This window comes from Protopterus annectens, chromosome 1.part1 (genome assembly GCF_019279795.1).
Source record: "Protopterus annectens isolate FY-2018-M chromosome 1.part1, PAN1.0, whole genome shotgun sequence".
In the NCBI taxonomy this organism is placed as follows: domain Eukaryota; kingdom Metazoa; phylum Chordata; order Ceratodontiformes; family Protopteridae; genus Protopterus; species Protopterus annectens.
The window spans coordinates 389443375-389470139 of NC_056726.1; the positions used below are offsets into that span (position 1 = coordinate 389443375).

General features: G+C 43.6%; 1 protein-coding gene across 2 annotated transcripts in view; it reads right to left on the bottom strand.

The window, feature by feature from the left end:
• The window catches only part of MRTFA (myocardin related transcription factor A), a 2407897-nt gene that overhangs the window by 427695 nt on the left and 1953437 nt on the right, over positions 1–26765 (bottom strand). For both annotated transcript variants that reach the window (XM_044075412.1, XM_044075419.1), the window contains one exon: positions 12181–12297. In XM_044075412.1, coding sequence (XP_043931347.1) covers positions 12181–12297 — 117 coding nt within the window. The remainder of the gene's footprint in view (positions 1–12180; positions 12298–26765) is intronic.

Genomic DNA, 26765 nt, shown 5'->3' on the forward strand with positions numbered 1-26765 from the left:
GCATTGCTGTGTTTATTCCTTGTGCTTGGTTCCAGGCACATAATCTTTTCCATTTATCAGCATAAGATCTTCTACTACTAGGCCTTCTAGCCTCAAAAATGACATCCATCACAGGTTTACTGAGAGATGAGATTGGTGAAATCAGTTGATTAGCCATGCTGCAAGATTCAGAGTTTAGAGCTGAATGTGCAGAATTTGATAGTTTTGCTGAGACAGTAGATGAGGTGCTTGAGGCAGGTACCACGGAGGAAGGTGTGACATATTCCGTAGAAGCAGGTACCAGTGTTGGCGAGGCCAGTCTGGAGCAATCAGAATCATTTTTGTTTTTTCCTGTCTGACTTTTAGTAAAACCTTGGAGAGCAGAGGCAGAGGGGGAAAGGCATAGACTGACAGGTTTTTCCAGCTGAAGGATAGAGTATCCACTTTCCAAGCTTTTTTGTGATGAATTATTGTGCAGAACTTGTCCAACTGATAGTTTTAGGGAGAGGCAAAAAGATCTATGTCTGGGCTCCCCCATTTTCGTGTCAACATGCTGAAAATTTGAGGATCCAGTTTCTATTCGTGTGGGTCCATAAGATTTCTGCTTAGTTTGTCTGCCAGAGTATTTTGCTTTCCTGGCAGGAATTGGGCTTGCAGATGTATTTGGTAAGCCAAGGCTGTGTTCCACAAGGCCACGGCTTGTCTGCAAAGGGGGTAGGAGTGGGTACCCCCGTGCTTATGTACCACATAACTGTGGTGTTGTCTGTCTTTATCAGTAGTTGCCCTGGATGAAGGAAGTCCTTGAAGGCTGTCAGAGCATTCTGTACAGTTAGCATTTCTTTTTGGTTGATATGTAGGTGCATTCGATTTGGGCTCCATTCGCCCTGAATGCATCTCCCTGCCAGATGGGCCCCCCAAAGCATAGTCTGATGCATTTGTAGTCAGGGTTTGGGTGGCAGGGGGTAGAATGAATGACCGTCCCTTGTTTTGATGACAGGCCTCTGCCCATCATAGGAACTCCTGTTGCAGGCAAGGAATGAGAGGAATCATTGTTTCCAGGCTGTGACAATGTTGACTCCATAAGCTTTTTAGGTACCATTGAAGTGTTTCCTCATATGCAGTCTTGCATATGTAATTAGTAGAATGCAGGAAGCCGTGAACCCGAAAGCCTGCAGAATTTGTCTTGCAGACAGCTGGGTTTTTGTGGCCACTTGTTTGAAGTATGTCATCAATTGAGTTTGTTTGTCTGGCGTGAGGTACGCCATCTGGGCAGTTGTATTCAAGCTTGCACCCAGGAATGTAATTATTTGAGAGGGTACCAGTTGCGATTTCTTTTCATTTATGGTTGAATGTTTGTCTGCAAAATGCAATCACTGGTGCCAGGCACTTTGTGAAGACCCTGGGGGCAGTAGATAAGCCAAAGGGCAGTGCAGAGAACTGGTAATGCAAATAGCCTGCTTTGAAGTGGAGGTATCTTCTGCAAGATTCCCTGCTTGGGATATGCAGGTAAGCCTCTTTTAAGTCTAGAGTTACCAACCAGGCATCCTTGCCTAGCATAGGCATTAACTGTTGTAGAGTCAGCATCTTGAATTTTGGAATGCCCAGGAAGGTATTTAGAATGGATAAGTCCAGAATTGGATGCCATGATTTGTCTTTTCTGGGTACCAGGAAAAGTCTTCAATAAAAACCTTGTCCTTTTTCCTTTTCTGGTACTGGTTGAATAGCCCCCATATCCATGAGGGACATGACTTGTTTCTGGGCCTTTGCCCACTGATTTGGGGGCAGATCTGGCCATCTGTTTGGAATTGGCAATGTGTGGAAATTAAATCTGTATCCCTGGGATACTACATTTAAGACCCACTTGTCCTGGGTAATTAGATGCCAATTTTGAGCATGAAGTGCTAGTTTTCCCCCCAAAGGGGCTGCCAAAAGATAAGTGCTTGGAAATGGCAGAGGAAAGTCATTGAGACTGTTTACTGTAGGGGGCTTTGCTACTTCCAGATTTGGAGGTGGAGGCACCCCATGTTTTGTTCTGTAAGTTCCTTGTGACTGAAACTTGGAGCCTTTGGAGTGTCTGGGTTTGACCTGAGCATCTCTTTTGAGTACTGGAAGGACCAATTCTTAGTAGGCCAGTGCCTACTGAACCTGGGTTGCTGCACTTGTAAGAAATCTTTTACAGTTTGCATAGATTTAGCTTTGTCTTCCATCTTTTTCAAAACTTCTTCTGCCTTATTACCAAATAGACTGTCCTGTTGCAAAGGAGCATTCAACAATTTAGGTTTAACATGATCAGTCAGATTTTGCTCCTTGAGACAAGCATACCTTCTTATCACAGATCCAGTTACAGCGGCCCTACAAGAGGCCTCCAAGGAATCAAAACCACATTGCAAAGTATGCTTTCCAACTTATTCAGCTGAATGCAATAAATCCTGTAACTCTTTATTGTCCACACAGTCAGAAATCGACATCATTTTCTGTTAGGCCTATGACATGCTGTTGATATTTAAGCATATGAAATTGACAGTTTAAAGCCCTTATTGCCAGGATTGCAGATGTATAAACCTTCTTACCCCATCTATCCAGTGCCCTGGAGTCTCTATCAGAAGGGGAAGGATTTTTAGCAGTAGATGCCTTAACACCCTTAGGACCCTGAGAAATAGTTTCAGGGTCAGCAGTAGGGTTTTTGAAAAGAAACTTGTGAGAGTCAGGAACCCTGTAATATCTGTCTGGCTTACTAGGAGCCAGAGGCAGGGAATCAGGAGTCATGCTGGATTCTGAGAAAACATCATTAACAATGTCTAAAAGTACAGTTGTGTACACTTACCATAAATGTAGATGTTCGAATGTCTTCACTGTTGCAGTCATGACTGTAGGGTTCTCCCCTGCCGGCAGGCAGTCCTCTGTCGGCCAGAATCCCAAAGTCTGGGTCCGGCGTCAGCTGTTCAGTCATGCTCCCTGACGTCAGAGCGCCAGGAGTACAAAGCTGACAGCCGACGCCATGTTCTCCAGTTTTTCTTGCCCCAGATGTCAGGTGCTCCAAAATGAGTAAGATCCCATACCCTTTGCAAATACACCTCAAAAGAAGGGTGAAGAAGGGAACTACACAAAAGAAGAAATGAGGGGGGACAGGAGGGAGGGAAACCCAGACTGCAACAGTGAAGACACTCGAACATCTACATTTATGGTAAGTGTACACAACTGTACTATATTCATCATGTTTCACTGTTGCAGTCATGACTGTAGGGTTGAATCCCAAAGCAGAATAAAAGGGAGGTGGTCATAAAAAAGAGGGGGTGGCTAAAAGGCCCTGCAAGACAGCAGAAGCAAAGCCTGCCCTAGACTTAGAGTAGAGAGGTAGATTGTAGTGCTTGGAAAATGTACTCACTGAACTCCAAGTTGCAGCTTCCAAAATGTCCTTGGTAGGAACTCCCCTTAGGAAGGCAGCTGAAGTGGCAGCAGCTCTGGTACAGTGAGTCCTTATACTCCCTGGGATTTGCTTTCTATGGTGTGAATAACAAAATCTGATTCCATGAGCAATCCATTTAGACATGTTCTGTTTTGAAATGGCTTTACCTTGGGAACTTGAAGCATAAGAAACAAACAATTGCTCTGATTTCCTGATGTCCTTGGTTCTGTCCAGGTAAAAACATAGTTGTCTGTGTACATCCAAGGAATGCAAGATCCTTTCCCCCTTATTTTGAGGACTGGGGAAAAAAGTTGGCAAGTGAATAGTTTGATTTAAAGCCACTTTGGAAACCACCTTAGGCATGAAAGTGGGATTAGTCCTTAAAGATACACTGTCTTGATGAAAAATAATATAAGGTTCCACAGCCATGAGAGCTTGCAACTCCAAAACTCTCCTGACAGAGGTCATAGCTAACAGAATGGCTGTCTTCCAAGATAAAAACTTGATGTCAGAAGTGGCAGCAGGCTCAAAAGGAGGTAAGGTGAGTTTTTCCAAAACATAGTTGAGATCCCAAGCAGGAATGGGAGATCATCTAGGGGGCCTTAAGTTTTTAGCACCTCTGAGAAACTGTCTCATGAGCTGATGAGAAAAGATAGGAGGGTCTGTATTATAATGAGCAGAAATAGCAGAAGCATGGATCTTTATGGAAGAGAAAGAGAGACCCTTATGTAAGAGGTCTGTCAGGTAAAGTAAAATCAGAGGAATGTTAGGAATAAGAGGATCTGAATCCTGTGCCTGCATCCAGGAGCAAAATCTTTTCCATTTTCCTGCATAAGATTTTCTAGTGCTAGGACGTCTGGCTTCTAAAATGACATCCATAACCTGCTTGGGTAGGAGAGAATGAATCAAAGACCCTGAATTAACCAGGGTGCCAGGCTGAGAGTTTTGACATGGGAGTGCAGAACTTGACCCTGGTGCTGGGACAGAAGATTTGGAGTCTGTGGTAATACCCAAGGGGGCTCCAGACAAAGGTTTTTCAGAGTTGGGTACCAAAATTGTCGAGGCCAATTTGGGGCCAGCAAAATTATCATCTTGGGCTTGTCCTCTTTGATCTTTAATAACACCCGTGGAAGAAGAGGTAGAGGCGGGAAGGCATACCCCGAGAGGTTTCTCCAACTGAATGATAGAGCATCCACTTTGCAAGCTAGTTCGTGGAAAGTCCTGGTGCAAAAAATCTGTAGTTGATGATTGAGGTGGGATGCAAAGAGGTCTATGTGAGGACATCCTCAGACTGCTGTAATCATCCTGAATATTTCGGTGTCCAGCATCCATTCGTGTGGATCTGACAGGTTTCTGCTCAGACTGTCTGCTAGGAAGTTTTGCTTCCCTGGTAGAAAGCGAGCTTGAAGGTCAAGTTTGCAAGCTAGAGCTGTGTTCTATAGATTCATGGCTAGTCTGCAAAGGGGGTAGGAAAGAGATCCCCCTTGCTTGTTTATGTACCACATAACTGTGGTGTTGTCTGTCCGTATCAGTAGCTGTCCTGGTTGTAGAAGATTCCTGAAAGCCAATAGAGCGTTCTGTACGGCTAACATTTCCTTTAAATTGATATGCAGGAGCTTCTGATCCTTTGTCCAAAGGCCCTGCAGACAGTTGCCCTGAAAATGGGCTCCCCATGCATAATCTGAAGCGTCCGTGGTTAGTATCTGAGTGGCTGGAGGCAGACTGAAGCTTTTTCCTATGTTTAGAGTACATGCCTTGGACCACCAAAGAAATTCCTTTTGGAGACAAGGCAGGATGGTTATCTGTATGTCTAAACTGTGGCAATGCTGAGACCATACACTTTTTAGGTACCACTGAATTTTCCTCATATGTAGTCTTGCATATGGTACGAGAAGGATGCAGGAGGCCATGTAACCCAAAGCCTGCAGGAATTTCCTTGCAGAAAGCTGAGTTAAAGTTGCCAAGGTTTTGAAAGTTGAAGCCAGCTGTAATTGTTTTTCGGATGTCAGAAATGCCATCTGGGTTGTAGTGTTTAGAAGAGCATCCAGAAAAGTTATCTGTTGAGAGGGTGTCAAATTTGACTTTTTTTATGTTTACAGAGAATCCCAGGAACTTGAGAAGGTTCTGAACAAATTCTAGATGCTGGAGTAAGACATCCTTGCTGTCTGCCTGAATTAGACAATCATCCAGATAAGGGTAAATTTGAACTCCCTTGAGTTTGCAATAAGCTACTACTGGAGCCAGGCATTTGGTGAAAACCCTGGGCGCAGTAGACAATCCAAAGGGCAGCGCAGAGAATTGATAGTGCCTCGATCCGGCCCTGAACCTGAGGTATTTTCTGCATTCTTGGCTGATGGGAATGTGTAAATATGCCTCCTTCAAATCCAAAGTTACCATCCATGCATTTTTGGTCAGCATTGGAAGTAGCTGCTGTAGAGTAAGCATCTTGAATTTTGGTATCTCGAGAAAAGTGTTCAAGACTGACAGATCCAGAATGGGTCTCCATGAATTTTGCTTTCTGGGGACTAGAAAGAGCCTTGAGTAAAAACCTTGTAACATCTCTGAAAGTGGAACCAGTTCTATGGCTTTCATAGCCAAGAGAGCCTCCACCTGGTTTAAGGCCTCTAACCATTGATGTTTTGGAAGATCCGGCCATCCGCTTGGTCTTGGTAGGGTATGAAAATGGAATTTGTAACCGCTTGAAACCACATCCAGAACCCCACTTGTCTTGGGTTATATGAGTCCAATTTAGGTGAAAAAGGGAAAGTTTTCCTCCGAGTGGGGCTTCCAGGCAAGAAGTTCCTGCAGCCCAACAGAGGGAGTCATTGAGCCTGTTTTCTATGAGCTTGCGACCTGTCCTCTCCTCCCCTAGGGGTGGAAGCAGTCCACTGTCTTGGTCTATAACAGGCTTGCGTTTGAGGCCTACCTCGGGAGCGTCTGTATCTACCCCTCTGAGGCCTGTCTGAAGTGGGAAAGGACCAATTTTTGTAGGCCAATTCCTACTAAATCTGGGTGGCTGTACTTGTAAGAAATATTTAACCGTTTGCATGGATTTTGCCTTGTCCTCCATTTTCTTTATCACCTCTTCAGCCTTAGGTCCAAACAAAACATTATGCTCAACAGGAGCATCCAGTAACTTAGCTTTTACTTGATCTGGCAAGTTTTGTTCCTTTAACCAAGCATGCCTTCTAATGACTGTACCAGAGGCAGCAGCCCTACAAAGAAGCCTCCAAGGCATCAAATCCACAGTGTAAACCATGCTTCCCAACTTGTTCAGTGGCATGCAGTAAGTCATGTAATTCCTTATCATCTGCACAGGCAGAAATGGAAGTTAGCTTTTGTTTCAAAACAGAGAGAAGAAATTGCTTGTATTTCAGCATATGAAATTGGCAGTTTAAAGCCCTAATAGATAAAGTAGCAGAAGTGTACACTTTTTTGCCCCATCTTTCTAAAGATCTGGAATCCTTCTCAGTGGGAATGGGGTTTTTAGCAGTAGCGGCCTTAACCCCCTTAGGACCCTGAGAAATGGTTTCAGGATCAGCAGTAGGATTCTTGTATAAAAACTGGTGGGAATCAGGAACCCTATAATATCTGTCTGGCTTAACAGGAGCTGGTGGAAAAGAGTTAAGTTAGCCTCCGAAAAAGCATCATCCACATATCCAAAATAGGAGGAATAGCCAGGGGTCTATGTTGGGGAAGAAGAAGAAAATCCCTAAGTCTTTTCTTAGATTCCGAGTACTCCTGTCCTTCCCAGTGAAAATGTTCCCTCATTTCATGTAAAGTTTCCCCAAAAGAGAAATCCTCAGGGGGAGAAGATGAAGGAATGGATTCCTCAGCATCAGAATCCTCATAAGGAGGGAAAGAATATTCCTGGTCAGAAGAAGAAACTGAAGAAACAGAAGCCTGATCAGAGGAGTCATAATACACTTCCTGCCTTGGCCTTTTATCAGGAGGGGGATGTGAACCCCTAATCATAGTAAGTAAGTCCTTCGCCATCTTAAGTAACTGTTTCTGAGACTTGGGTGCCAGATCAGAAGAGGCTTGAGCTGTAGTCTTTGATTTGGAAGGAGTCTTTGCCTTTGTCTTTGGCTTTGCCTTTATTAGAAGCTGAGTAGGCCTGAAAACCCCTTCAGAAGCCGGTACCTGCACAGCGGCTCCGGATCCATCCGAAGGAGCATTGTCTGAAGGTCCTGCAACAGAAATATTCAAAGGCCTAGTTGGCTAATCGTAGGAGTCCGTTTCGGCCATCGGTTCCGAAATGGCCGACGACAGGGGCTGCAAAAGCGCCTCACTGACAACGGCCGAACCTGAAGCTGGCTCTGCTTGCACCATATAGTCCGATTTGGACCTCGGAGGCCTGTCTATCCTTGCGTTGTTTGTGAACTCTGGTAGCCGGAACCGAATCCGACAACATTTTGTAATTAAAGCGCCTACTGAAGTAATGAAATGCAAAATCGTACCTTCGTTTAATCGTAAGTTGATTGAATCTAGCACAAAACCGACAACTAGCTATGTCGTGGTCAGGGCCTAAGCAAGGAATACAGTAAGAATGAAAATCCTTATGAGGTATTTGCTTCCCACAAGAAATACAATTATTAACTTTTTCTGACATTGGACTGGAGCAAGAAAAAAAGTTTTCCCAACGGGGTACTTAGCTTTGAGTAGGAGAAGAAAGTCTTCGGACTGAAGTACGATTAGCAAAAAATGTCAGGAGTCAGCCGACCGGCAAATGCGAACTGCTATCACCGCACGGCAAGAAAGACTGGGGAACATGGCATTGGCTGTCAGCTTTGTACTCCTGGCACTCTGACGTCAGGGAGCATGACTGAACAGCCGATGCCGGACCCAGACTTTGGGATTCTGGCCGACTGAGGACTGCCTGCCGGCAGGGGAGAACCCTACAGTCATGACTGCAACAGTGAAACACGATGAACATCAGGAGGTATAGCCAAAGGCCTATGCTGAGGAAGAAGAAGGAAATCCCTAAGCCTCTTTTTGGATTCTGAAAAATCCTGACTTTCCCAATGAAAGTGTTCCCTTAAGGTACGCAAAGTTTCTCTAAAAGAAAACTCCTTAGGAGGAGAAGCAGAAGGGATGGATTCTTCTGCATTAGAGTCCTCATAAGGGGGAATAGAAAATTCCTGATCAGAAGAAATGGAAACCTGATCTGAAGATTCATAATCAGTGCCTTGCCTAGGCCTCTTAGCAGAAGGGGGTTGGGAACCCCTGATCAAGGTAATTAAATCCTCAGCCATTTTGATCATTTGTTTTTTAGGCATAGGGGCCTGAACACGTGACTCATGCGTCAGTTTTTTAGGCATAGAAGTTGGTTTTGGCCTTGTTTTTCATGATGGTGTCGGTTTAATATACAAATCTTTACAGCGGCTCCGGATCCATCCAAGGGAGAGACATCCGTGAGTTCAATACTTAAAGAATCTTGTGGCATACCGGACTCCGCATGTTTCTCGGTAGAGACCTGCGAATCAAAAGTAGTGGGCATCAGGGGCTGCGAAAGCACCTCACTGAGAACCGGCGACTGGCTTAGGAGAAGCTTCGTCGTCGGTTTTGGACCTCGACGGTCTGTCTCTGTCTTTTTCTTTGCGTTTTTTTTTAAATTCCGGTAGTCGGATTGCTAACCGACGACATTTCAGGATAGTTAAATCTTGATCCAAAGTATTTAGAAGCAAAAATATACTGACGCTTAATAGTGCGTTGGTTAAATTTAGCACAAAACCAACACCAAAGCACGTTGTGGTCAGGGCCTAGGCAAGGAATACAGTACAAATGAAAATCCTTATGAGGTATTTGCTTCCCACAAGTAATACAATTATTAACTTTTACTGACATCGGTAAGGAGCAAGAAAAAGTTTCCCCAACAGGGTACTTAGCTCTAGGTTTAAGACTTCGGTTCTGAAACGCGAAAACGAAAATTTAAGGAGCCGGCCAACTGGCACTTGCAAACTGCTTCTGCTTCGGGCACTGCATGGCAAGAAAGACTGCATGTTTTATACCCCTGACGACGTGACATCATGGAAGAAGAGACGGCAACCGATGCAGGACCCAAGACTTTGTTATTCAGGCCAACTGAGGGCAACCTGCCAGCAGATCACCCAAATGCAATGACTGCAATAGTGAAACACGAAGAACATCACCAACGTAATGCGTTGAGATGTACCTTTCCCCATAGGATGAGCAACCAGGTACTGGACAGTGATTCCCACCCCCTACCTGATCCCACCTGCATCCATAGCACTAAGGAAACAATGGTCATCTGGGCCATAGTTCAGATGGCTTTCAGTTTAACAAGGGCTTACGCTAGGTGATACAGTAAATAAATACTGAGAGACCATCATACGAATCCATTAAGTCCAGACTTCACTGTTTCTCTACAAGGGCTTGTTCCACCAAGTATTTCTGAAGTTCTTCTTTGCACTACTTATAAGTACCACACTTAAGTTTATACAAATTACACACAGATAAGCTCTTCTGCTTAGGCAACAAAGAAAACAAAGAAGCCTGAAAGTTGTTGTTGTTGGTGGTGGTGGTGCTGGTGGGGGGGGCAGAAGCATGAGAGAAAAAATATTTCACTTTTTGATATTCCTGTTGTATAGAATATGATGTCATTCATGTGGGATTGAAGAAGTGGAATGGGGGCATGAGACATGCATGATGGGATTGGGGAGTAAAAAGTTGTATATGCTATGCAGGCGCTACGTCTCCAGTATATGATCCTGAAGATTAAGTAAAGATGGACTATTTACTTTTTGAATTTGTGGTTAAAGCAAACAATGTATAAAGACACATTGTCAACAAGGTTTTATTGCTGCAGAGGTTTTAGGAAAGCTACATCAGGAATACAGCCTGCAATGCTGGAAGTTACAAAACACAGAATAAAAAGGTAACAATTCCTGACTGTAATGATGACAATCAAGTGACAGTGATTATTTACACTCGAGTATGTAAAACCTTAAAGAATGGCATTACTTCAAGTGGCTGTCAGGGGGCTCTGATGAGTAAATCAAAAGCAAAGAGAAGCCCAGATATACTAAGGTTAAACCTAGCAGCTTTTAAAGTAGTGCAGTCTGTCTTTGGGTAGCTGTCTCTTGTGTAAAAACATAAAAATGGCAAATGTCCTGTGATTTTTAGGACAGAAAATATTTCCAGTTTCCTCTAATAGTTGTGTAAAACAATTTTGTATCTGAAATACTAATTTTATATGAAATGGATATAGCTGAAATTCCAAAAGATAAAAGTCCAGTTCTCTTCACTGGTTGTGGGCATTGTCCATCCAGCATAATCATACATTTCCATTAAAAAAAAATGAAAAGATAGCAACCCTCAGACATACATCTGTAGAGGATCACAAACTCCATGTACATCATCTATAACAAGGGAAATCATAGGTGTACACACAATCCATGCAGCCAAGAGGGTATATAACCTGAATGGATCAATATCCTCTCTGTCTAATTGCAAACTCAAAGACACTACATGTTCTGGCTGTAGAAAAGGAGGACTCAGTTTAGAGGATACACTGAGCAATACTACGGGTGTGACTGAGGTCAGGAGATTGAAAAGAAGCAGAGCAATGCAATGGATGTCTGGTAGCCTAAAATAAAATACTGCAATACAAGTATATAACTAATCAATTAGGAGTAAGTGAAGACCACCAAAAAGATACAGGACACAGACGGATGATATGGCAGTAGGTTAAAATCATGCACATAAAGAGAAAGTAGAAAAGAAAAGAAAATGGACATTCCAGAATGTAAGAAGCAAAATGGAAGGAGATCTGTCAACAGAAAGAAGGGAAAAAAAGAACAGATGTACATGGCAACTTACCATAATAGTAAGTTTTTGAGATGGTTACTGTTGTGGTCATAACTATAGGGATCTCTGCCACTGTACGAGTCAGACCTCCATCCTGACTTTGACAATAGAGCCTTCTTCCCCTGTAGCTAGGTTGACATCACTTCATACTGGATACCCCCAAATGACTGTTTTGGATAATATAGAATAATCAAGTCCGACAGTTTAAGGTAGTAAAGATACACAGAAAATGATAACCACTGAAACATGTCCCAGAACACTTAACCCACTCATCCCACTACAATTTTTTTCTAAAGATAAAGCAATGCTCTGATGTTAGGAGCTGCATGCATACAATAAATATCCACTGCAGAAAAGCAGGGCTACAGTCACAGTTTTTCTGGTTCAATTATTTTCTACGTTTATTAAGCTGGCCCTTAAGAAGCCTATTTGGCCATGAAATTTTCTGGATACTTTCTGTACGCAGTTTGTGAAGTCTTGAATGGATAGGATAGTTGTATCTGCAGAGACGGGAAAGTTTATAATACAACTGCACCATTATTCAAGTTATGTTCTTGTGCATACAATTACTAGGTTCCACAATGGACCACCACAAAAGACAACTCAAGTGTCTTAAGCTAGGTGACCTTCATGGCAGTTGTGCTCTTACTTCCAATGGACTAGGCTTGTGGATGCTAAAGATGCCATCTTTTTAGTTGTACTGACAGGGCCATAGTTATCTACGTTGTTGTAAATCAGACAGATTAGACATACACATCAGTTATGGAGGGCTACATTACACTTCTCTTATGTTAATGTTCACACTACTTAGCACTGCTACAAACCAACAAAAATTCCTGCAGAGGATAAAGAAGGTTAAAATGTTAATTAAGAAGCTCAAAAAAGTTAGGTCAGAAGAATTCAATTTGAAACCGGTTTTAACATTGCATGCATTTTAGCACATATTGAAGACAAGTTCTACATACCTTTCTCACTGGCTGGTTTATCAGTCCCTGCTGTAGCTCCTGCTTTGAATGAAAGTCATTTGCTAAGAAATGGAGCTGTGACTGATCAGAAAGTTTTGTGGGAGAAGACTGTACTCTCTAGGATGAAAAATCAATTAATTACATTTAAAAGTATTTGCTATGACTAAAGCATTCAAATTAAAATTTAATTCTCTCTATCAAAATGCAGAAAATACTGCAAATCAACATCATCATTTTTATTTATTTGGTTCTTAATCACACAGGTGAAGTTCAGGCAAGTGAAACAAAGTACTAACAGGCTAACAGAACATATTACATATCACATATTACATATCATAGTCACACCAGACTGACTTCTCTCCCCCCCCCTCTCATGACCTTTTACCCTATCTTGTGCTGATGACCTAGCATTTATCTTTCTTTTCCCTAATATTTCCTTCTATGCTCTGACCTATTTCTCTTACCTCTCCCATATCCTCTTGTTTGTATCATTTATTTATACTCCTCTTGCTGTCTTTTTTCTCATGTTCTTCTCCTATTTCTTGACTACAATCTCTTCCCTCTACAATCTCTTCCCTCTCCCTTATCTTACACCTTTCTCCTTCTTCTCTTTCCACTTGTTCTTTTTTATTTATAGTAGGAGCCTTATGGCATAGCCTATTTGAATTAACTTAGATGCTTTAAACTGGCCTACCCTAGTTTTTGACTTTTGATGGTGTGCCTAAATTTTTTTTTTTTTTTTGTTAACTTTGTCACTAGGTCTTATTATTATTACTATTGGTTTTTATTAATACTTTTTTATTAGTATTTCTATGTGTTTATTAACAATATGTCTCTTTGTTTATCTCTCATTGTTATGTTTTTGTGGAGCTTTTCTCCCCGGGCCTCTACTGAAAATGGAAATATATCCAGCTAGACTAGCCCGGTCAACAAATGTAAAATAAAAAAATAAAATAAATAGTTGGTGTAAGTCACAGATATAGGTCAATCATGAGAGTAGAGTAAGGTCAGTCATAACAGTAGTAGTACCAAACACCACCGAGTTGTATATAAGCTTTATACATAAAGTACAGTTTTGTACCTACCATAAATGTAGATGTCCGATAGGTATGCATCTGCAGTCATAACATATGGGTTGTCCTGCCTCAGGCAGCCCTTCTGTCGGCCGGATTCCAAAGTCTGGGTCTGGCCTCGGCTGATGTCGCACTTTCCCCCGACGTCAGAGCGTCCGGGGTATAAAAGCATCAGCCTACGCCATTTTCCTCAGTCCTTCTTGCCCCAGATGCCAGGTGCCCTCTAGGAAGGCTAAATTTGGATAAATGCAGAAAAGTTCCAAACATTTGCAAAATTATATACATGTATAAACAAACAAATACACCATAATAGATTCCCCCAGATAGCTAAAAGAGGGGTAAGTACCCTAGGAATACCACAGAGGGGTAGGAGGGAGGGTAAACCTGACTGCAGATGCATACCTATCGGCCATCTACATTTATGGTAGGTACAAAACTGTACTATGTCCTTCAAGGATGCATCTGCAGTCATAACATATGGGTAGAATACCATAGCCAATCTGGGGAGGAGGTACTAAGAAAAGGATGGTGTAGTTAAGATCCCCTGCAGGACTGCAGTAGCAAAACCTGCTCTGGATCTGGAGTATAAAGGTAGATTGTAATGCTTGGCAAATGTATGCACGGAGCTCCAAGTAGCAGCTTCTAAAATGTCCTTGGTAGCCACCTCGTAGAAAGGCTGTAGTGGTGGCCGTGGCCCTTGTGGAATGAGGCCTGATGTTTTCAGGAACTGTCTTTCCATGAAAGGAGTAGCAAAATCAAATGCAATTTCCTATCCATTTTGAAATTGTCTGTTTGGAAATTGCTTTTCCTTGCACCCCAGTAGCATATGCTACAAAAAGTTGGTCAGTTTTTCTGCTAGTTTTTGTTCTGTCCAAGTAGTAGCGTAGTTGTCTGTGTATATCCAGGGTGTGCAAAAGTTTTTCCCCTCTATTCTGTGGATTAGGGAAGAACGTAGGCAAGTGAATAGCTTGGTTCAAGGATACCCTAGATACCACCTTTGGCATAAAAGTAGGATTGGTTCTTAGTGAAACTCTGTCCTGATGGAAAATAAGAAATGGCTGCACTGCCATTAATACTTGTAACTCAGATACTCTTCTTGCTGAAGTGATTGCCAGAAGGAATGCAGTTTTCCAAGACAGAAACTGTAGATCCGCCGATGCTGCTGGTTCAAAAGGAGGAAGTGTCAGTTTCTCCAGCACAAAGTTGAGATCCCAAGCAGGTAGAGGGGGTCTTCCTGGAGGTTTAATATTTTTGATCCCTCTCAGAAATTGTCTGAGGAGAGGGTGCGAGAAGATAGGTGGATCCACATTGTATTCTGCTGAAATTGCTGAAGCATGAATCTTAATGGAAGAATAGGACAGGCCATTGTGGAACAATTCTGCTAAGTATTCTAGGATATGTGTTATGTTTGCCACTGTGACATCTGAGCCTTTTGATGTGCTCCAAATGAGAAATCTCTTCCATTTAGCTGAGTATGTCTTCCTTGTGGAAGGCCTGCGAGCCTCCAAGATAATGTCCTTCACCCTCTGAGATAAAACAGTTTGATTGGGATTTAAGGAATTTTCCAGGCAGTTAGCTGCAATGTTTTCAAGTTGAGATGCATGGTCTTGAAATTGTTCTGCGTCAGAAGAAGAGGCCATAGGGGGAGAGGCCATGATTTTGCATGAGACATGCTTCTCAATAATGGATACCAGTGTTGCCTTGGCCAGTCTGGAGCTATTAGTATCACTCTTGGCTGTTCCTCCCTGATCTTCAGTAGAACCTTGTACATCAATGGGAGAGGTGGGAAGGCATATACTTTTAGGGCTTTCCAGCTGAAAGAGAGAGAGTCCACCCTCCAAGCTTGTGGGTGGTATGTCCTTGAGCAGAATGTCTTCAGTTGATGGTTGAGTGGGGAGGCGAACAGATCTATCTCGGGCATTCCTCATGTCTTTGCTATGAGTTGGAAGATGTCTGGGTGCAGCATCCATTCGTGTGCATCCATGGTAGTTCTGCTTAAGCTGTCCGCCAGTGTATTCTCTTTCCCTGGCACGAATTGGGACTGTAGTTGGATATTGAGATTCAGGCATAGTTCCCATAGATTCATAACCATCCGGCATAGAGGGTAAGAGTGTGTGCCTCCCTGCTTGTTTATGTACCACATGACCGTGGTGTTGTCTGTCCTTATTAACAGGTGGCCTTGTTGGAGGAAGGGTTTGAAGGCCTCGATTGCATGCATCACTGCCAGCATTTCCTTTTGGTTTATGTGCATGCTTAGCTGTCCTTGAGGCCATAGGCCTTGGATACATTTGCCCTCCATGTGTGCTCCCCATCCTCGGTCTGAGGCGTCCATGGTGATGGTCTGCCTTGTTTTTGGGTTTGTTGAAAGGCAGTCCTCTGTTGGACTGGCAGGCCTGAGCCCACCACAGAAATTCCTTTTGAAGGCATGGAATGATTGGTATCAAGGTTTCTAAACTGTGACTGTGTTGAGACCATACACTCCTTAGGTACCATTGTTAATTTCCTCATATGCAGCCTGGCATGCGGTATCAGAATTATGCAGGATGCTATGTAACCCAGGGCCTGCAGGATTTTCCTTGCAGTAAGCTGAGTTTGTCTTGTCAGAATCATGAAGTAATCTGGAAGTTGTTTTTGTTTTTCTTCTGTGAGAAAGGCCATTTGGGTGGTTGTGTCCAGATCTGCACCCAAAAAGGTTATCCTTTGGGATGGTACTAGTCTTGACTTTTGGATGTTGACTGTGTATCCCAAGGCCTGTAGCAGGTGTATGGCATAGGCCAAGTCCTTTATCAAACTTCCCTTGTTGTCCGCTTGTATTAGGCAGTCGTCCAGGTATGGGTAAAGTTGAATTCCCTGAAGTCTGCAATGTGCAATTACTGATGCCAGGCATTTCGTGAATACTCTGGGCGCAGTAAATAAGCCAAAGGGCAATGCTGAGAATTGATAATGCTCTGATTCTGCAAGAAATCTGAGGTGTCTTCTGCAACTTGGTCGAATAGGGACATGCAGGTATGCCTCCTTGAGATCTAGATTCACCAGCCAAGACTCCTTGCCCAACATGGGAAGAAGTTGCTGTAGGGTCAGCATCTTGAATTTTGGCACAATGAGATAAGTGTTCAGTGCGGACAGGTCGAGAATAGGCCTCCATTGATTTTCTTTTCTTGGTACAAGGAATAGTCTGGAGTAAAATCCTTGGCCTTGTTCTGAACATGGTACCTTTTCTATAGCTTTCATCTGAAGCAAATTGTTGATCTGTCTTAAAGCCTCTGCCCTCTGATTTGGTGGAAGGTTTGGCATTCCCTTTCTTTTTGGCAAAGTGTGGAAGTGGAACCTGTATCCTTTGTCGATTATTTGCAGTGTCCATGTATCCTTTGAAATATAATGCCAGTTTTTTGAGAATAAAGCCAGCTTTCCGCCCAAGGGTGCTTCCAGTTGATCCCTGGTAGGCGGGATCAGAGTTAAGTCATTGAGCCTGTCCTGGTGTAGTAGTTGTTGTTGTTGCTGTTGCACTACTCCTCTGGTTGGCAGGCTGCCACTGATGGCCTCTGTAGGAGCCCTTCGATTGACCTCTGCCTCTAGGGCGCCTGTTCCTGCCTCTCTGGGCTCTGTCCGAGTCTGGAAAGGACCAATTCTTAGTAGGCCAGTTTCTGCTGAATCTCGGTGGTTGTACTTGCAGGAAATCTTTAACTGTTTGCACAGATTTTGCCTTTTCTTCAACCTTTTTTAAGATCTCCTGAGCAGAGGAGCCAAATAAATTTTGTTTCTCCATTGGAGCATCCAGGAGTTTAGCTTTAACATGGTCTGGCAAAGATTGTTCCTTCAGCCAGGCATGCCTACGAATAACTGCCCCAGTCATAGCTGATCTAAATGAAGCTTCCAGTGCATCATAGCCACATTTTAAGAAATGATTACTAACCTGTTGTGAATTGTGCACCAAATCCTGAAGGGATTTACGGTCTAGGGGTTCAGGAGAAGAAACTTTCTTATTCAGTTCATCTAACAAATACTCTTGGTACTGTATCATATGAAATTGACAATTTAATGCCTTGACAGAAAGAGTTGCAGAAGTATATACCTTCTTTCCCCATCTCTCTAAAGCTCTAGACTCTCTTTCAGAGGGTAAGGATTTTTGGCAGTGGCGGCCGCAACCCCTTTAGGGCCCTGAGAAATAGTTTCTGGGTCTGCAGAAAGTACAGTTTTGTACCTACCATAAATGTAGATGTCCGAACAGGATAGCATCTGCAGTCCTTACAAATGGGTTGTCCTGTCGTCAGGCAGCCCTTCGGTCGGCCGGATTCCAAAGTCTGGGTCTGGCCTCGGCTGGTGTCGCACTTCACCCGACGTCATAGCTGCAGTTCTTCGGGTATAAAGGCATCAGCCGACGCCATTTTCCTCAGTGTTTCTTGCCCCAGATGCCAGTTGCCGTCTTGGATAGCTAAATTTTTGGATAAATGCCAATGTTTCCAAATAGTAGAAGGCAAACACAAAAAATAATCATGTATGTACATATATACAAACAAATACACCATAAGAGATCCCCCCCCCAGCTAGCTATTAGGTGGGCAAATACCCTAGGAGTACCACAGGGGGAAGGAGGGTGGGTAATCCTGACTGCAGATGCTATCCTGTTCGGACATCTACATTTATGGTAGGTACAAAACTGTACTATGTCCTTCAAGGATGCATCTGCAGTCCTTACAAATGGGTAGAATACCATAGCCAAACTAGGGGAGGAGGAAGAAGAATTATGGTGTAGTTAGGATCCCTTGCAAAACAGCAGTGGCAAACCCTGCTCGGGATCTAGAGTATAAAGGTAAGTTATAATGCTTGGCAAATGTATGCACGGAGGTCCAAGTAGCAGCCTCTATAATGTCCTTGGTAGCCACTCCTCGTAGGAAAGCTGTGGTAGTGGCTGTAGCCCTTGTAGAATGAGGCCTTATGTTCTGTGGAATTTGCTTCCCATGGTAGGAGTAACAGAATCTAATGCAATTTCCTATCCACTTGGAGATTGTCTGTTTGGAAATTGCTTTTCCTTCCCTTCCTGTTGCATATGCTACCAGAAGCTGGTCAGATTTTCTATTGCCCTTGGTTCTGTCCAGGTAGTAGCGTAACTGTCTATGTACATCCAAGGTATGCAGCAGTCTTTCCCCCCTGTTCTGTGGATTGGGAAAGAAGGTAGGTAGGTGGATTGCCTGGTTTAAAGACACTCTGGATACCACCTTAGGCATAAATGTAGGATTAGTTCTCATGGACACTATCTTGATGGAAGATTAGGAAGGGTTGTACTGCCATTAAAGCCTGTAGTTCCGAAACCCTTCTTGCTGAGGTAATTGCCAGCAGGAAAGCAGTTTTCCAGGATAAGTGTTGAAGATCTGCTGTTGCTGCTGGTTCGAAAGGGGGAAGTGTCAATTTTTCTAGTACAAAGTTCAAGTCCCATGCTGGTAATGGTGGTTTCCTAGGAGGTTTTACATTCTTAATTCCTCTCAGAAACTGCCTGAGTAGAGGATGTGAAAAGACAGGTGGATCGAAGCTGTATTCTGCAGAAATAGCTGATGCATGTATTTTGATGGAGGAATAGGACAGGCCTGTATGGAAAAGCTCTGCCAAATACTCCAGAATGTTGGCAATGTCTACCTTTGATACATCTTTGCCCCTGTCGGTACTCCAAATGAGAAACCTTTTCCATTTTCCTGCATAGTTCCTTCTTGTTGAGGGTCTGCGGGCCTCAAGGATAATGTCTTTAACCCTTTGGGATAAATCTGGGTTAGTTGCTCTTATGTAATGTTCCAGGCAGTCAGTTGCAGAGTTTTCAGGTTTGGATGCAGGATGTTGTAGTTGCTCTGAGTTAACATCAAGGGAGTCAGGGGTAGTGTCCACATTCTCCCCCGAGACATGCTCCTTAGTAATGGGTACCAATGTTGTCTTGGCCAGTCTGGAGCTATCAGAATTATCCTTGGACGTTCCTCTTTGATTTTCAATAGCACCTTGTGCATCAAAGGAAGAGGTGGGAATGCATATGCTGTCAGGCCTTTCCAATTGAAGGATAGAGAATCCACCTTCCAAGCAAGTGGGTGGTATGTCCTTGTGCAGAATTTCTTGAGCTGGTGATTGAGTGGGGATGCGAATAGGTCTGTTTGTGGCAGTCCCCATTTCTTTGTGATGGCCTTGAAGATGTCCGGGTGTAGCATCCATTCGTGAGCATCCGAGGTAGTTCTGCTTAATATGTCTGCTAGGATGTTTTCTTTTCCCGGTACAAAAATTGCTTGTAACTGAATGTTGTAACTCAGAGCCATATTCCATAGGTCCAGGGCCATTCGGCATAGAGGGTATGAATGAGTGCCTCCCTGTTTGTTGATGTACCACATGACTGTGGTGTTGTCTGTCCTTATCATCAACTGGCCTTCTTGGAGGAATGGTCTGAAATTCTGGATTGCTAGTTGTACTGCCAGCATTTCTTTTTGATTTATGTGCAGGTGCAGCTGTTCTCGAGTCCATAAGCCTTGTATGCACTTGTCCAGCATGTGGGCCCCCCAACCGAGGTCTGAGGCGTCCGTTGTGATGGTTTGGTTTGGTTGAATGCTGTGGAAGGGCAAACCTGGGTTTGACTGGCATGCCTGAGCCCACCATAGGAACTCTTGTTTCAGGCATGGAATTAGTGGTATTTCAGTTTCTAAGCTGTGCCTGTGTTGAGACCATAAATTCTTTAGGTACCACTGTAGCTTTCTCATATGCAGTCTGGCATGGGGGACCAGGATTATGCAGGATGCCATGAAGCCCAAGGCCTGCAGTACTTTCCTTGCTGTTAGTTTGTTCTGCTTTGTTAATGCCAAAAAATAGAGAGGAAGTTGTTCTTGTTTTTCTGCAGTTAGGAATGCCATCTGTTTTACTGTGTCCAATTCTGCACCTAAGAAGGTTATTGTTTGGGATGGTATCAGTCTTGACTTTTTTTATATTGACTGTGTATCCCAGGGCCTGTAGTAAGCAAATGACTCTTTGTAAGTCTTCTGTTAGCTTGTTTTTGTTGTCCGCTTGTATCAGGCAGTCGTCCAGGTATGGATAAATTTGGATTCCCTGAAGCCTGCAGTGAGCGATTACTGATGCCAGGCATTTCGTGAACACTCTGGGCAGTAGATAAGCCAAAGGGCAATGCTGAGAATTGATAATGCTCTGATCCTGCAAGAAATCTGAGGTATCTTCTGCAATGTGGTCGTATGGGGACGTGCAGGTATGCCTCCTTGAGATCTAGAGTTACCAGCCAATACTCCTTGCCCAGCATGGGAAGAAGTTGCTGTAGGGTCAGCATTTTGAATTTTGGGACAATGATGAATGTGTTTAAAGCAGACAGGTCGAGAATAGGCCTCCAATTTTTTTCTTTTCTTGGTACCAGGAAGAGTCTGGAGTAAAATCCCTTGCCTTGTTCCATAGGTGGGTACCCTTTCCACAGCTCTCATCCTTGCTAATTGAGCTATTTGTTTTAGCGCTTCTGTCTTTTGATTTGGTGGTAGGTTTGGCATTCCTCTTTTTCCGGGTAAAGTGTGGAAATGAAACCTGTAGCCTTGGTCTATAGTTTGCAAAATCCACTTGTCTCTTGTGATATAGTGCCAGTTTTTTGAAAATAATGTTAACTTTCCGCCTAAGGGTGCTGCTATTTGTTCCCTGGTAGGCGGTGTCAAAGCCAAGTCACTGTGATTGTCCTGTTGCAGTGGTAGTGGTTGTGTCTGTGCCTCGTTGGTTGTTACCTTGCCACTGGCGTCCCCTGTAGGCACCTCCTCTGGATTGATTTCTGCCTCTTGAATGCCTATTCCTGCCTCTCTGAGTTTTAGAGGAGTCTGGAAAGGACCAAATAATTGGAAGGCCAGTTCCTGCTAAACCTTGGAGGCTGAACCTGTAAGAAATCTTTTACTGTTTGTACAGATTTTGCCTTCTCTTCCATTTTCTTCAGTACCTGTTGGGCAGGAGAACCAAATAAACTGACCTTATCCATAGGAGCATCTAATAGCTTTGCTTTAACATGATCCGGCAAGACCTGCTCTTTCAACCATGCATGCCTTCTTATAACTGTGCCAGTCATGGCTGATCTAAATGAAGCCTCCAGTGCATCATAGCCACATTTTAAAGAATGGTTACTAACCTGCTGAATGTTATTCACCATTTCTAGGACATATTTCTTATCTAAAGAATCACCCGAGGACAGTTTCTTAGTTAACTGATCAAGCATAAACTCTTGGTATTGGATCATATGAAACTGACAGTTCAATGCTCTAGCTGAGAGAGTAGCAGAGGTGTATACTTTTTTACCCCATCTCTCTAAGGACCTGGATTCCCTTTCAGAAGGGAGAGGGTTTTTAGCTGAGGTTGAAGCTACTGCCTTAGGCCCCTGGGAGATAGACTCAGGATCTGCGAAAGGAGCCTTGTATAAATGGTGATGAGTGTCCGGGACCCTGTAGAACCTATCGGGCTTAGCAGGGGCTGGAGGTAAAGTATCAGGAGCAGTGCAAGCATCATTAAATGCATCATCCACAACAGGAAGAACTGGAGGTATAGCTAAAGGCCTATGTTGCGGTAAGTGTAAAAAGGTCCTAAGCCTTTTCCTTGAATCTGAGAAATCTTGTCCCAGCCATTGGAATTGCTCTCTCATGGCATGTAAAGTTTCTCCAAAAGAAAATTCCTCTGGTGGAGAAGCAGAAGGAATCGATTCTTCAGCATCGGAATCTTCATAAGTAGAAAAAGGAGCCTCTGGATGGTCTGTATTGTCTGTATCATCAGAAGAGTCATCTGAGGACACTGGTTCAGGGGGCTCTGCTCTAGGTCTCTTTTCTGGAGGTTGAGAGGCCCTGTCTGGGTGAGATTGGGATCCCCTTATTAAAGAGATGAGATCCTCTGCCAGAGTAAGCATTTGGGAACTGGAACTGGGCCTGTGAGAGGGGGGCTTAACAGGCACAGACTTAGAAGATTTGGCTGCTTTAGCCCTGGCAAAGGCCTTTATAGACATGGCTGCAGGAGGCCTAACAGCACCACGTGCTGGGGTAGAAACATCCAAAGGGATGGTGTCCGATAAGTCTTGTGAAACCACAGTAGTAGGTAAAACTTCAGAGGCCGATTCAACTAGGGTAGAGGGGGCCTCGGTAGTAGTCATGGATTCGGCTGTAGATTGAACTGTTTGCTCGGTTTCGGCCGAAACCGAGACACTCGCGGTTTGCTTAACCGTGGTTTCGGCCGAAACCGCGGACCGCGAGTGTCGGTCCTTTTCTTTGCATTTCTTAACAATTTGAGTAGTCGGAGGATCCGACGACATTATGTACGCAAAATCTGAGCCGAAAAACTGTTCAGCAAACTCCGACCGACGTCTAAGCGTTCGTCGGTTGAAAGAAGCACAGGCTAAACAAGCTGCTACGTCGTGGTCTGGGCCTAAACAAGGTAAGCAGTAAGAGTGGAAATCTTTATGAGGTATTTGTTTCCCACAAGTTAAACAGTTATTCACTTTTTCTGACATCGGCTGAGGCAAGAAAGAGTCCCCAACGGGGTACTTAGCTTTTTAGAAGTCTTCGAAGTAGTATTCGGTAGTAGTAATCTCTGGATCTGACCGACCGGCACTTGCGAACAGCTTCTGCTTCGGGCGCCACGCGGCAAGAAAGACTGAGGAAAATGGCGTCGGCTGATGCCTTTATACCCGAAGAACTGCAGCTATGACGTCGGGTGAAGTGCGACACCAGCCGAGGCCAGACCCAGACTTTGGAATCCGGCCGACCGAAGGGCTGCCTGACGACAGGACAACCCATTTGTAAGGACTGCAGATGCATCCTTGAAGGACATTGGGCTTTATACAAATGGAAATGAGAATCCGGGACCCTGTAGTATCTGTCAGGTTTGGCAGGGGCCAGAGGAAGAGTATCAGGAGCTGTACTGACATCATTGTACACATCATCAATTACATTCAGAACAGGAGGTATAGCTAAGGGCCTATGTTGAGGCAAATGCAAAAAGGTCCTTAATCTTTTTCTAGAATCAGGGAAATCCTGACCTTGCCATTGAAAATGCTCTCTCATGGAGTGCAGAGTCTCACCAAAGGAAAACTCTTCAGGAGGGGAGGCCGAAGGGATAGATTCCTCAGCATCTGAATCCTCATAAGGCGAGTAAGCCTCCTCCTGGTGGTCTGCCAACTCAGACCCATCCGTGGAATCATCTAAAGAGTGTGGGTCAGAGGGGTCAGTCCTGGGCCTTTTGTCCAGAGGAGGGTGAGAGGCCCTGTCTGGGTGAGGTTGTGAACCCCTAATTAAGGAAATAAGGTCCTCTGCAAGGCTGAGGATCTGTGAACTAGAGGAAGGCCTCTGGGAGGTAGTTTTGGTAGGCAAAGCTTTAGATAGTTTGGCAGCTTTAGCCCTAGAAAAGGCCTTAATGGACATGGAAGCAGGGGGCCTAGCTGCCCCACGTGCAGGAGTAGAAATGTCCAAAGGTATGGTGTCGGACATTTCCTGAACACTGGTTTCGGTAGGAAGTTCGGTAGCCAACTCAGCCGGGGCCTCCTTGGCCTCGATGGTCAGATGCATGGGTTCGGAAGAAGGAATCTCCGAGGACTCGGTTTTGGCCGAAACCGAGACACTCACGGTAGGCCTAGCCGTGGTTTCAGCCGAAACTGCGGGCCGCGAGTGTCGGTCCTTTTCCTTCCGTTTTTTCACCATATGCGAAGTCGGAGTCTCCAACGGCATTTTATAAGCAAAAGAGGCTCCAAAAAATTCCTCTGCAAACTCCGACCGACGTCTAAGAGTTCGTCGGTTGAAGGAATCGCAGGCTAAACAGGCCGATACGTCGTGGTCTGGGCCTAAGCAAGGAAGGCAGTAGGAATGGAAATCCTTATGAGGTATTTGTTTCCCACAAGTTAAACAATTATTTACTTTGTCTGACATCGGCTGAGGCAAGAAAGAGTCCCCAACGGGGTACTTAGCTTTTTCAAGTCTTCGGTAGCTGAATTCACTGGATCTGACCGACCGGCACTTGCGAACAGCTTCTGCTTCGGGCACCGCGCGGCAAGAAAGACTGAGGAAAATGGCGTCGGCTGATGCTTTTATACCCCGGACGCTCTGACGTCGGGGAAAGTGCGACATCAGCCGAGGCAAGACCCAGACTTTGGAATCCGGCCGACCGAAGGGCTGCCTGAGGCAGGACAACCCATATGTTATGACTGCAGATGCATCCTTGAAGGACATCAGAACACAAAAATAAACAAAACGTGCTGTATTCAAAATACAATGCGCAGTTCTAGCAATGTTTATCATTATTAGAACAGATGCTATATGTGTGTGTGGGGTGGGCAGGGAGTGTTGGTCCAAGTATTTGGGGTAAAACCATGAAATGTACAGGAACAGTGAGAACACTACATGGATTATATCAACTGGAGGTTGTGGATGAGATGGGTAGGGTTTATCTTTTAAGGAATGCTTTTCTTCAACAAGCTGAAAAACAAGAGCACATAAGATTCCTGTAACTAGGATTACAAGATTAACATCCACCTTGAAAATATTGATCAGAGTGCAAACATGTATCAAACTTCAGCACAAGTACACAAAACAAAGCTACATACAATGATCATCAGACTGAAATGTGCACCTTCTGCAGCAAAAGTTCATAGAAGTCATGGTGTGCTGTCATGAATTTTTAATAACATCACAGGTGCAAATTCATAAACAAAAGTACTGAATGAATAATTAATAAAATTAAACAAGAGTACCACAGGTCTGTATGCCTGCAAGATCAGGATTTGTTTAGGTCTTAAAAAGGGCATTGGTAGAATTAAATATTTACCCTTTTGTGAGTTAGGTCCAATGTCCGTCTTCTGCTGGAAAAGAGATGCTCCTTGAAGACTGTTGTAATAATCAGAGCTCTAAGAAATGGTTAGCAGTTTTGCAACATCTTTTTTAGTTCCCTAACTCTTCTTCCAATCTCAGGCACAGACCGTTTCTACATTATCTTACTTTTACAGAATTTTAGCATGTCATATCATACCTTATTCAACAAAATGTTCTAAAACATATTTCACAGGCACCGACTTCAATACCTTACATCACTATTAAAATGAAATGCACTTCTTTTTAACCAGGAAGAAAAGAATTACACCTTAAATTTGCTTGCTTTATTTTTATAAAGCAAACTTCTACATGTGTATCAGTGTACATTCCATGGATGGGGCAAATTCATTGTTTTCCTTTCAGAACCTCTCCTGCTAATAGGCTGGCATACTTCCCCTTCATCGTACAATTTAAGGATCAGTTTCACAATACTCCTAGATTTCCTCTGTCATCTTATGCCACCTACCCCACGTATCATATTCAGTATCTTACAGAAAAGCAAGTTTTGTTTCATAACTGTCCTGCCATCTTCCCCAGCTTCCTTATAATTCTTTTCAATGTGGTCTTCACTTAATCTGCCATTGCAAATGGTCTCTCTTCCACCTGCTATTCATCTCATTCTTCCCTTAATCAAAATAAAGCCAATAAATTCAGTCTTCTCTAACACATTCTCCATTTTTCTAGACTTTGTAAATCCTCAAAACTTGTGGATTAATCATGCAATACTTTGTTTATAACACCAGTTGCTTAAATATGTCATTTATCCTAAACTTCTTTAGCCTGGTTAGAATACAAACTTCTCTCCAACCTAGCTAAATCCTTCCTCTTTCTTTTCTATTTCCTTTGCTGCACTATCCATGTTCCCTTTCTTCTTCCTTCAAACATATGCCAAAAACTGCCCTCCACTGATCTTCAGTTTTAACTGGGAAAATCAAAGGAGAATACTCTTTTCTTTAACCTGCACACTTTTTGACCTCCACCACTTGCACAACACCTCCTGCCTGTTTTACCAGCTTTCTCTAGGTAATATTTTTCCATCAACTTAACTACATGCAGCACACCCTTGTTAGTCATTTCCTTTCCCACTTTCATTTTAATATACTCTTCCCTGAATGTAAGGGCCCCACTTTCACATAACTCAGCTTCTGGTTCCTTCATTTACCTTGACCTTTCCATCATCTTACATCCCCTTTTTATATCTTGGTAAACTAGGCTTAAATAGCTCTTTTCCTGCTTCTTTTAACCCCCCCTCCATATGCACCTTTTTTTCTAAAGATTCCACACTGGAACTCCTTGTGTCCCCAAACATATGCTGAAGTCTAACATATTGGCTTGTACACATAGCATACCAAACACCTCCTGGATCCTTTCCATGGCTGTCCTTAGCATATGCCTTGGACAAAGCATTTTCAAATACTTTACTGATCTCTTCCACTGCCTTCACTACACTTAGCTGCAGCACATTACATATAAGATACTTGGTCATTAAAACTATTTTCATTGTTTATTGGTACGGCAGTAGCATTGTTACCTCACAGCAAGAGGTTCTCCCGTTCGATTCTCGGCTTAGCTTGGGAGTGCCATCTGTGTGGAGTCTGCATGTCCTCCCCATGGTTGGGTAGCGTTCGAAAGACATGCGTGTGTAAATGGGCGTGCCTTCGTTGAAGGTTGG